The sequence below is a fragment of the Ctenopharyngodon idella genome, chromosome 14 (assembly GCF_019924925.1).
Source record: "Ctenopharyngodon idella isolate HZGC_01 chromosome 14, HZGC01, whole genome shotgun sequence".
Taxonomy (NCBI): Eukaryota; Metazoa; Chordata; class Actinopteri; order Cypriniformes; family Xenocyprididae; genus Ctenopharyngodon; species Ctenopharyngodon idella.
Window position 1 is genome coordinate 30,796,358 of NC_067233.1, and position 12,308 is coordinate 30,808,665.

Genomic DNA, 12,308 nt, shown 5'->3' on the forward strand with positions numbered 1-12,308 from the left:
AACTCTGAACATTTCAATACAATAATGCAATACACACACACACACACACACACACACACACACACAAAGAGATTGTGTGATCAAACAGATTAAAGATTAAAGTGCAAAAGAATTATAAAGAACAACAGGTAACACTTTATAATAAGGTCTCATTATTTAACATTAGTTAATGCATTAACTAAGATTAAGAATGTTTTGTTACAGAAGGTATTGTTTTTTGTTAATGTTAGTTTAAAAAATACAACTGATCATTGTTAGTTTTAGCTCAGGTCCATTAAATAATAGTTACAACTTTTTAGTAAGGTTATTAAACATTAACTAAGAAATGAACATTAACTAGGAAATGCTTTATAAGTATTTTTCATTGTCAGTTTGGTAATAATGAATTAACATGTTAACTAATGAAGCCTTATGTCACTAAGTGTTATTGAACAATAACAAATAATCAGAACATTTTCAATCATTATAGGGCATGTTGTAGTCCATGTTGTAGTTTGGTGCTGTAATGAACAACATTGTGAATACAAAAAAACTAAATGGCTATTTGAAGCATTTTAGATACTGTTCAGTAGTGCAGCTGCTTTGTTTATGGGGTTTCTGGGGTAACCGCAGAATTTCTGCTGTTCCATCAGCGCCCTCTGCTGTCAGAGAGTGAACGTGCGCTTTCATTCAGCACGTCTCCTCCATTTGCACCGACATCTGAGTGCGCATGTCCCTTTGACGCAGCATACAGCGGTGTTGTGCATTTTATACAGCTGATGGAGAAAGTATTCTTAAAATGTATAATAAAATTGTAAATAATTTGTAATAAATAATTATTCACAGTATTTGGAAGTGTCCATGATAACAATATTGTGCATATTCATTATCGTGATATATCGTATTACCGAATATCGGCACATGTATAGCTAGTTATGTGTTTGGGAGCGGAGCATGCTCTGTCAGCCTTCGAGGGGGCTGACTGCGAGCATTGTGAGAGGCTGCCACTTCTCATGCTCCGCTCCCACCTGTCACTCTTTGAGGAGAGTGATCAGGCTCGAATTCCCTGTGGTTCCGGCCCTGCTGCTGCCGAGGCAGCATGGAAGCTGAGATGGTGGGGTTCGCAAATGGATCTCACGGAGGGGTTAGAGATGGGCCCAGCCTTTTCTCTGCCTTCACCCACTGGATCTGGCACTCTCTCCCTGGGATCGGAAGCCAGCTACTTCCGCCCGGGAAGAGAACCCGGTGCTTCAACTATCCAGCTCTGAGGAGGTGGATGTGTTAAGCATCAAAGCTGGTGAGATAGAAGATTCGCAACTTGTATCTCCAGTGTATGAGGAGCTGGTGGAGGTGATGTCTCATGCTGTGTTTCAATTAAATATTGACTGGCCAGCCGAGAAACAGAGCGCTTGTCCAAAAAGCAAGCTGGATGAGCGCTTTCTCTCTCCAAAATCTACACCTTCACCACGGGGCCTTCCATTTTTTCCTTACCTCCACAATGAAATATCAAGGTCATGGAATAAGCCATTTTCTGCACAATTATTCAGCCCTAACGTTCATGTGTATTCTAATATAAAAGTGCTGAAAGAATATGGTTATGGGGCAATGCCAGAGGTGGAACAGACGCTCACAAGCTATCTGTCCCCTGGCTCAGCATCGTCCCTGAAGGACCTGATGCTGCCCACTAAGCTACTAAGAACATCTTCTACGCTAGTGGGTAAAGCGTACATGGCGGCAGGTCAGGATGGCGCATGTCAGCAATGTCTATCATGCAGGCATACCAGGCTGACCTGCTGAGGAACCTGGATAATGGCAAGGGGGTAGGGCCCGAAGCTGTTCGAGAACCACAGAGGGCTACAGATTTGTCTCTCAGGGCCACCAAGGAGACCGCTAGAGCCATTGGGCGGTCTATGGCAGCACTGGTGGCCGCTGAGAGGCATCTCTGGCTCAATCTGTCAAACATTAAAGACAAAGACAGTTCTTTCATCCTTGATGCGGTGCTCTCACCTCCTGGCCTCTTCGGCAACGATATGAAAATGGTCGTCAAAAGGTTTCAGGAGGCTAAAAAGCAGGAGGCAGCATTTATATGCTACCTCCCTCACCATTCCCAGCCCTCTGGGACTGCTGGGCGTGAGTCAGCCAGTTCCACCGAGGTGGCTGCTCTAACTACACCAGAGGCCAGCCTCAAGAGGCTGGTTCCCTTAGTAGATTGTCTGGCAGAGTGGAAGCTTCTGCCAAACATATCTCAATGGGTCCTGCAGATTGTAGAAAAAGGGTTACAGAATCCTCCAATTTGGCTTTCATCCACCGCGATTCAATTATGTAGGAATTGAGGATGAACAAACACAAATGAATCTTCCAGATGATTCATTCAAACATTATTCCATACAAAACTTCTCAACACTACAGATCCCAAATCAACACGCAGGACCCAAAATCAGAGAATCTGTCATTTGTGGCTCCATTCAGTCTACATAACCCCCAGCTAAGTACTTTATGGCCTTGCAAGCTTGTAAAAGTTGAGCCTAGCTGAGGAAGAAGATGTCAACCTTAAGCAGTTGGTAAAAGACAGATTGGTTTGAAGAGGGCACAGCTCGAGCCCCACCAAGATAATGGCAGAGGTTGTTTGATCCCTGACATGTAGATACAAAACAGGCCTTCTTCTTCTGAGTGGCCTCTGAGTTAAAATCCACAGGCAAAACCCACAGAGACTGTTTTCATATATAATCTTCATCAAATTGTTCCAAAACAATTCTAAACGGGCTTGTAATCAAACATTGTTCAACTGCATAATTCTATATCATGTCTACACATTATACATGTAACCAGTTATGCTTAAAACACTCACAATTTATGTAATTGTTATAACTATTGAATGGTTGATTGAAAGTGTGCCTTGTTTGATATTAGTGTAAATCAATCTGTTCATAATTCAAAGGATGGCATGAATGAAATCTGTGTAAAATGTATCATATTATTTTTAGAGAAATCATGTCTAAACTGTGCTCTCTGTACTCTCTGCTGAGAGCAGAAAATTTAAGAGTCCACAGATAACATAATTTATGATGGAGGAGAAAAGTCATCTCTGAAACAAAGACGATACCTAATTGGTCAGAACTCCTCAAAGAGGTTGGACAAACAACTCAGTTTAAAAATTCAGTACATGAACAAAGAATCAGATGAGACAAGAGAGAGTCTTGTGTTCTAAGTTAAGTTTTGCCAAAAAAAGTTTAATCAACGACTCTATAGTTTTTGTCTGCCTCAAAACTTCAAACTTCAGCCACGAGGGAGACTCCACTCCTTGGCCAGCACACCAGAATGTGATTGGCTTCCCACCACATCAATCCGGACTTGAAAAGACCTGCAGCAAATCAAAAGAACCTGGGAAACACCTTTCTCCAAGCCAAAGATGCTAACAAGGGAATCCCCATTTAAAGACACAAACTTCGAATGCAAGTATACCTCCAGATTCTCACTGAACTGGTGCATTGATATAAAGTCTAATAACCCTGCCTAAGAAGCGATAGAATGGTTAAATTAATGATTGATGGTTCGTTCATATCAGGTCTTATGAAGTGCATATATTGCTGAGTTTTTATCATTTCACTCCCTTAAAACTCATTCTTTCCTTACTTTCTTTCTTTCAGCAACTCGTGTGAATGTGTGTGTGCATGTGTTTGTGTTAGATTTTAGTTTATGTGTTAGAATAATCAATAAAGTCTCATTTATATTTTTAAAGAGAAGTGTCTTGTGTTATGTGCTTATGAATTTAATGTCTTAAACTGCCGATCTATGTTATCTTGCTAATAAATAGTTTTTCACTATTGTTTGGATACTCATATCCGCTACAGAGCTTATAGTTACGGCCCGTCCAAATGAATGCTGGATGATTCATTTGCTCGGGCGTAAAATAAGTGACTCTTTTAAAATTCCTTATAAATTAATTAATAATTCTCTTTGACCTGTGTTCCCCTTACAATGGCATTCTACATACAATGGTTCATCCCGATCAGGCTCTGGTAATGGAGCAGGAAGTGAAAACTCTCCTAGGAAAGGAGGCCATAGAATATGTTCCTTCACCCGACAGGGAGTCCAGTTTCTACAGCCGATACTTCATTGTTCCAAAAAAGAATGGGGGGTTGTGTCCCATACTAGGTCTCCGTCTACTGAATCGTTCAGTCAAAAAGCTTAAGTTCAAATTTTAACTTTGAAGCAAAACGTGACTCAAATCAGACCCGAAGACTGGTATGTCACAATAGATCTAAAGTCCAGAACACACCAAGCCAATGGTTTGGTCGACCGGCTAAGTTTTCTCAGTGTGTTCCGCACCGTTGGTCCTCGTCTGCTTTTTTTCGGCCGATTCGACATGTTGAATCGGCGTTGGAGCTCGTCGGTCAGTCCGGCCATCTGATCATTCTGATTGGCTCTTCAGCTACTGCCACCTGCTGGTATGGAATGGCATTTCTTCTTATGCAGGAGCAGAACGGATGTGCTATTTGGCCGTCTGGTGTCGAGCGTCGGTTTGGTGTGTCAGGGCAACTTTGGATCCAGACACTGCCGCCGTGAGCCAACCCCATAGTCTGCTTTCGTCGCCACTAGTTTGTTGGCGTCACCTTGGTGTGTTCCGAGCTTAAAGGACGCATACTTTCATGTCTCCATCCTTCCACAACACAGGAAGTTCCTGAGGTTTGCTTTCGGGGGCGAAGCATACCAATACCAGGTTCTTCCCTTCAGTCTAGCTTCATCACCACACACATTCACAAAATGTTTCAGAGTTTCAGAGACTGTTGGGTCTGATGGTAGCTGTGTCCAATGTGATACCTTTTGGCCTGCTGTACATGAGACCTTTGCAGTGGTGGCTCAGGACCAAGGGGTTTTCCCTGAGGGGAAACCCACTTCGTATGATCAAGGTTATGCACAGGTGTCTCCGCGCCTTGGTTATATAGAGAAAGCCTTGGTTCCTGTCCCAAGGTCCTGTGTTAGGAGTTTAATATCATCATGGCACGCTCATGACAGATGCTTCTCTCACGGGATGGGCAGCGGTAATGGAAGGCCTCTCAGCTCAAGGTCTGTGGATGAGTCATCATCTTTCAGGGCACATAAATTGCCTGGAGATGTTGGCTGTCTTCATGGCACTGAACCACTTCCTTTCAGACCTAAGAGGCCATCATGTACTTGTTCGTATAGACAACACATCGTTAGTCTCTTACATAAATCATCAGGGGGGTCTGCGGTCGTGTTCACTATACAAACTGGCACACCAGATCCTCCTGTGGTCCCAAGGGATATCCCATCCCGTATAGGAGCAGACCTCATGTTGAGACAGGGGCTGAGGCCCGGGGAATGGAGGCTTCACACCCAGGTGGTGAAGCATATATGGGAGGTTTACAGCCAAGCAGAAGTGGATCTGTTTGTGTCTCAGGACACAACACACTGTCCACTTTGGTTCTCCCTTACACACCCAGCCCCCCTGGGGCTGGATGCTATGGTACAGACATGGCCATGGCTACGTCTGTACACTTTTCCCTCAATTGCTCTGCTCCCAGGAGTTTTGGAGAAGGTCCACCAATGCAGAGTAAGTCTGCTACTAGTAACACCGAATATGGTTCTTGGAGCTAGTATCCCTCCTCGACAGCTCTCCCCTGGAGACTCCGATCAGTAGGGACCTTCTGTCTCAGGCAGGAGGCATGATTCTTCATCCTCACCCAGAGATTTGGAACCTGTGGGTTTGGCCTCTGAAAGGGTCCAACTCATAGACACAGGTCTCTCAACTGAGGTTGTAGAGACCATACTTCACTCCAGAGTGCCATTCACAAGGAAACTTTACGCCCTGAAGTGGAAAGTCTTCGCTTCTTGGTGCAGAATGCATCAGTGGGATCCAGTTAACTGTCCGGTTAGCTCAATATTAGAATTTCTGCAAGATCATTTTTCTGCAGGGCTATCCCCGTCCACACTAAAGGTGTACCTGGCAGCCATAGCTGCTTACAATGTCCCTTTGGGTGGTGTTTCAGTGGGGAGGAACCCACTGGTGACTCGTTTCCTTCATGGTACTTTGAGGCTGATGCCTGCAATTCGCACCAGAGTTCCAGCTTGCGATTTGGCTGTTGTGCTAGAAGGTTTATCTGTGGCTCCCTTTGAGCCCCTTGAAACAGTTCCAGAAAAGTTTCAGACCTTAAAGACTGCATTTTTTTCTAGCCATATCTACTCTAAAGAGAGTAGGAGATCTTCAGGCCCTTTTGGTATCCCTGACATGCCTTGAGTTTGCACCAGGAATGGTCAAAGCATTCCTTTACCCAAAGCCGTGCTATGTCCCTAAGGTGCCGACCAACATACCAAGGCCTATCATTTTGCAGGCGTTCTGTCCTCCTCCTTTTGAAGATCAGGACCAGAAAAAGCTAAACCTTGTATGTCCAGTGAGAGCGCTGGATACATATGTCCACCAAGCTGACCTGTAGAGGAAAACTGATCAGCTTCGTGTTACCTAAGTGAGGTCTCCCTGCGTCCAAGCAGACAGTAAGCAAGTGGATAGTCAAGGCTATTTCTCTTGCATATGAAGCCTCTGGCCAGCCATCACCTTTGGCGGTCAGAGCTCATTCTACTAGGAGAATGGCGTCCTCCAAGGCCTTGATTTCAGCTGTATCCCTACAAGATGTTTGTGATGTGGTGGGCTGATCCTCTCCGCTCACATTCGTAAATCCGGGTTCTCAGGTGCTGATGTCTTAGTGTTCTCCAGTTTTCACACAGACAGGCATTTGTAAGCATGGCGTTTGGGCATTATCATTCCCAAAGCATCACTGACACAATGCGAAAGGAAACATCTCAACAATCTCAACAATCCCTCGAAAGGGAACATCTCAGGTTACGACTGTAACCACAGTTCCCTGAGAAGGTAAAGAGATGCTGCGTCGCCCTGCCATGCTTCCTTCATCCCTGTGATCAACTTGCTCTGGCTAATTGAAGCTAACGCTGGTCATTCCGAATGTGCTTTTATGCTTTCCTGGTTGTGACATCACCTGCCAATGATGTTCACTCTCGCCATTGGAGTAGTTGAAACACGTGCATTAGCACTGCATTGTTCATACTTTATGGTTATAAAAATACACTGCTCAAAAAAATTAACCTCGCAACCTCACCCCGAAAATCAAAGTGAAAAAATGATGCAGCAGGTTAGTCCATTTTGCTGAAATTTCATTGCAGCAACTTAAAATGGTTTGTATGGCCCCCACGTGCTTGTATGCATGCCTGACAACGTCGGGGCATGCTCCTAATGAGACGACGGATGGTGTCCTGGGGTATTTCCTCCCAGATCTGGACCAGGGCATCACTGAGCTCCTGGACAGTCTGAAGTGCAACCTGGTGGCGTCGGATGGATCGAAACATAATGTCACAGAGATGTTCTATTGGATTTAGGTCAGGCGAGCGTGGGGGCCATTCAATGATCAGTAACTCTACTAAATTTTGCAACCCTTTAACGTGATTATTTTGTTTATATGCATCAGTATGTTTGACTCATTAGACAAGTCAGTCGAGATGGCAGATCTCGCGAGTGGGTGTGGTTTCAGCGCCGACATCCGACACGCCCCCAGCGTTTGAGAGCAAAGAATACGGCTATGAGACACAAGCCTATTCTAACTTTAAAAAGCATCCAATCCTGGCTAAACTTTGCAAAAGCATTTATCCAGTCTCCCAAAACCATGTGGAAATGGTTTGATGACTCCAAGATTGAACTTTAGCCAAAATTGTAATAGATATGTTTGACGCAAAAACATAGCACATCAGCAAAAGAATACCATACCCATTGTGAAGCATGGTCGTGGCAGCATCATGCTTTGGGGCTGCTTTTCTTCAGCTCGAACTGGAGATTTAGTGAGGATGGAGGGAATCATGAATAGCTCCAAGTACCAGTCAGTTTTAGCACAAAACATTCTGGTGTCTGCTAGAAAGCTAAAAATGAACAGAACTTTCACCTTTCATCATGAAACTGATTCAAAACACAAAACATATATCTAATCATAAAATATATCCATCCATCATAAAAGATATCCACACTGCTCCAGGGGGTTAATAAAGGCCTTCTAAAGCGAAGCGATGCGTTTGCGCAAGAAAAATATCCATTTTTAAAACTTAAAAACTAAAATAATTAGCTTCCGGCAGACGGCCGTACGCACGTCGACTTGTGGCAAAAGAGAAACCCCTGACGCGATGTAGGAGCAGCGTAAGCTTTGACGCCTCTCGCTGTTCAAACAAATAGGGCAGGGCAACAAACTCAAGCTCCTATTCTCTTATATCGAAATCCTCCTACATTTCTCTTTAAAAATTCTCGTTTTAGACTTCTAATCCATGACCAGTGTTTTGTTTTGCTCTCTCCTCCGCGCTTTCGCGTTTGTCATTATGTCATGCGTTGGGTCAGAGTTCACACTTTTGCCATAAATCAATGTGTATGGCTGTCTGTCAGAAGCTAGTCATTTTAGTTTTTAAAGTTTTAAATATGGATATTGTTCTTACACAGTCGCATCTTTATTTAAAAGGTCTTTATTAACCCTTTGAGCGGTACAGTCCCACATATGGGATTTTTATTTCTGTGCCCCTGGGCGTACGGTCCCACATATGGGATTTAAAACGTTCAGCGACATCACATAACTGCCAGATTCAAACTGTGCTTTCACGCTTTGGCTGCGAGACGGACGCGCTCAGCTCTTGTCATATATCACAGCTATGCAGTGTTTTCAGCCACATAATGTTTCTTTTAAGGTTTCAGACATTTAAATATGCATAAGTACCAGTAACCAGTAACAATCCATTCAAATATAATTTGCCGACATTTATTCATATCAGACACACATAAAGGGCCTAAGTAACTATAAAGTTTACTCTATTATTCTTCCAGTTCACCAGCCACTTACTTGCATATATTTTGGGAGAAACTGATGAATTCACGTTCTGTAAATCTGACTGACAGGACTGCGGGGCAAACTAAGATGGCGGCGCCCATCTCGCGTTATAGATCAAGATAAAGATCATTTATAAAGGTTTTTAAACGACAAAACACACTCACACATATTTGAGAATCGTAATATCAGATAGTTGATGACATGGTAAGCAAGTTTATGAATATTTTAAATAAAAAAGGAAAAACAAAATAATAGCGATCCATCTGTCATTCAGTGTTATTGTGGCTGCGTTCAACATACGTGACACGCATGACGCGTCGCCATGGAAACAATAAGGGCAAACGTTCTAAATGAACAGTCGCCTTGAAAAAAACTCACTCTGGGGGGTCAGTTAGAATATTTTAAACTCACGCTTGAAAGGGTTAACCATGTGGAACATAATGGGTTAACCATGTGGATATCTTTTATGATGGATGGTTGCACTTTTTTGGGCTTCAAAATATTATCCTCTATTTACTGTCATTATAAAGCTTGGAAGAGCCAGGACATTATTTAATATAATTCCGATTGTATTCCTCTGAAAGAAGAAAGTCATATACACCTAGGATGGCTTGAGGGTGAGTAAATCACGGGGGTATTTTTTATTTTTGGGTGAAATAACTCTTTAAGCCAGTTATTTATATCTTTTGCTGTAGTGTCAGTAGGAAATATCAGTTTACTTTTCCAAACATTCCTTTGCCATTGATTGTAATAATCCAGTGATATTTTTGCATGCACAAGGAGCCTGACAACAGCCAGTATGCTACACACAAGGTCTGATCTCACCATCATTGAGTCTGTCTGTGATTACATAAAAAAAACAGGAACAAAAAAAACTGAGACAGACTAAATCCCGAAGAATTGTGACATCTCCAAGACACATGAAGAAACCTACCTGCAAAGAGTACTGTGAAAAGTTTTAGGCACTTGTCTAAAAATGCTGTAAAGTGAGTATGCTTTAAAAAGTAATGTCATAAATAGATTTTATTTATCAATTAACTTCTATTAACTAAATCAAAATCAATATTTGGTGTGATCACGCTTTGTATTTAAAACAACTTTTTTCCTAGGTACACTTGCACATAGTTTTTTCAGGAAGCTTTGCAGGTAGGTTTCTTCCAGCATCTTGGAGACATTGTCACAGTTCTTATGGATTTATTCTGGCTCAGTTTTTTTTTTCTGTTTCTTCATATAATCACTTGATGATGGTGAGATCAGATCCCTGTGTGGAGCGTACTGGCTGTTGTCAGACTCCTTGTGCATACAAAAATCTCACTGGATTATTACAATTAATGGCAAAAGTAATGTTTGGAAATGTGGGTATTGGTGAAAATACTAACGTGCACTGTAACTTGGAATACTGTTATCTATTGTTATTACAGTTATTACAGTTATTTATTGATTGATTGATTGATTTTTCTCTGAAATAAAATAGGGGCAGTCGTGGCATAATGTTTTGAAAGTTGGACTTGTAACCCGAAGGTTGCAGGTTTGATTCTCAATGACTGAGGTGCCCTTGAGCAAGGCACCTAACCCCCAATCGCTCCCTGGGCGCCACAGCAAAATGGCTGCCCACACTTTGCAGTGTGTGTGTGTTCACTACTCCTAATGTGTGTGCACTAACATGGATGGGTAAAATGCAGAGAACAAATTCCAAGTATGGGTTACCATACTTGGCCTTCACATGCCACTTTCACTTTCTTTCACTTTCAAATATGTCACTTTGGCTTTCACTGGCATTACACATGTTGTAATTTTTACATTAAACATGCAAAACTTCTGATATTATTTATCTTTGATTCACTTTTTCTTTTTTTTTTACATGACAAAAAAAAAAAAAAAAAAAAAAACAGCTTTAAAAGGGGTGTTTAGAATTTGTATATCCACTGTAGCTACACAGCTCACTGGGATTTGGAACAGAGCTACTCTGTTAGTGATTTCCTTTCATAAAAAATATACAATTAGTAAATTTGCATGAAAGACATTATCTCCTTTCATCACTAAATAAAGTGACTGTGCCTTTGGTATAAAAATAGCATTGTATATGTTCTGCCTGTGCTGTCAGATATGTTTGTTATAAATGTTCTCACCTCTCTTGTTGTCTCTTGTTCTTCTCCTCTCTGGCCTGTGCTTTCATCTGCTGCACCTCAATGGTGTCTGGTTTGCGCCGTCTCATGTAAAGATCATGGTTTCCCATGCACAGAGCCAGGATACGCTTATTAATGCGCAGACGAGGTGCATAGAACACAAAGTCCTGTGGTTGGAGCAAAGGAAATGTCATAACATTTCAGACAGGAGTAATACAACTGTAATACAACAGGTGTAAGACAACTAAAATCCATCCCAAAAAAGGAGTGAATAAATTATTGAGAAATAAATTTGGGGTTAAGCTTATTATTTTAAGTTACCGGTGACTTTTTGTCTATGGGCTTAATGACAAATTTCTTGTCATTGAAAGAAATATTCCGTATCTCACTCCAAGGAAATCCAATCTTAGGTGTCAGCCTGTTGAAAAACAGGAATATTAACATGACACAGTCCATTGCAAAGAATTTACAACAAATCACACAGAGTTGTAACAAGGGTTAAACATAAAATATAGATAGTATACTTGTCTGAACGTTCATATATGTTGAGCCCCAAAGCATCAACACCCAACCACAACTCTGATCCTTTTTTGTTTTTGATGCTGAAATAGTTCACTCCATACATCTCCAGATCCTGGGCAATCTTCAAGTATACTATCATTGCATCCTCTCTGTAGAGATAAAACCGCATTAACCATACTCAAACAACTAGTTTTAGGTTCAGGACATAGTTGTGAAGTTGTTTTTAATTTTATAAATAGGGCATATGGATTCTACCTGATCATGCCCTTGTGTTGCTGATGCCACACCTGAATTCGTTCTTCCCACTGCTCTTTAGTCAGTTTATGTTGTTCTAGAACTCTAGAGGCAGGTATTAGTACATAAAGGAGCAACTTTCAAAACATAATAATGTACTATAAAGTGATCTTAGTGTTAAAAAAAATAGAACAGAGTTGGTCTTAAAGGGATAGTTCGCCCAAAAATAAAAATGATATCCCATAAGTCACCCTCAAGCCATCCTAGGTGTATATGATCTTCTTTCAGACAAACACAATCAGAGTTATATTAAAAACTAGAATAAAAAGTTTGTAGACAACTTTATGTTGGCTTGAGAAAGCCTAGCCAGAAAGTTTGAAGTAGTTTTAAAAGCTTGAAATTTGAAGGTTTTCAGTTTGAAGTAGTTTTACATTTAAGGTCATGCTGTTTGCTATGGTGTTCCGTGTGGATTCAAGGACGTTGCTACATGGTTGCTAGGGTGTTCTGAGGAGGTTGCTAGGTTGTTGCTATGCGGTTGCTAGGGTATTCTGGGTGG

At 41.7% G+C, this 12,308-nt stretch overlaps 1 protein-coding gene across 1 annotated transcript in view; it reads right to left on the reverse strand.

Annotated features, from left to right (window-relative positions):
- The window catches only part of msnb (moesin b), a 62,045-nt gene that overhangs the window by 16,529 nt on the left and 33,208 nt on the right, over positions 1 to 12,308 (reverse strand). The window contains exons 6-9 of the mRNA XM_051860362.1: positions 11,774 to 11,857; positions 11,521 to 11,667; positions 11,318 to 11,414; positions 11,000 to 11,163 (exon numbers count right to left, since the gene is read on the reverse strand). Of these exons, the coding sequence (XP_051716322.1) occupies positions 11,000 to 11,163; positions 11,318 to 11,414; positions 11,521 to 11,667; positions 11,774 to 11,857 (492 nt within the window). The remainder of the gene's footprint in view (positions 1 to 10,999; positions 11,164 to 11,317; positions 11,415 to 11,520; positions 11,668 to 11,773; positions 11,858 to 12,308) is intronic.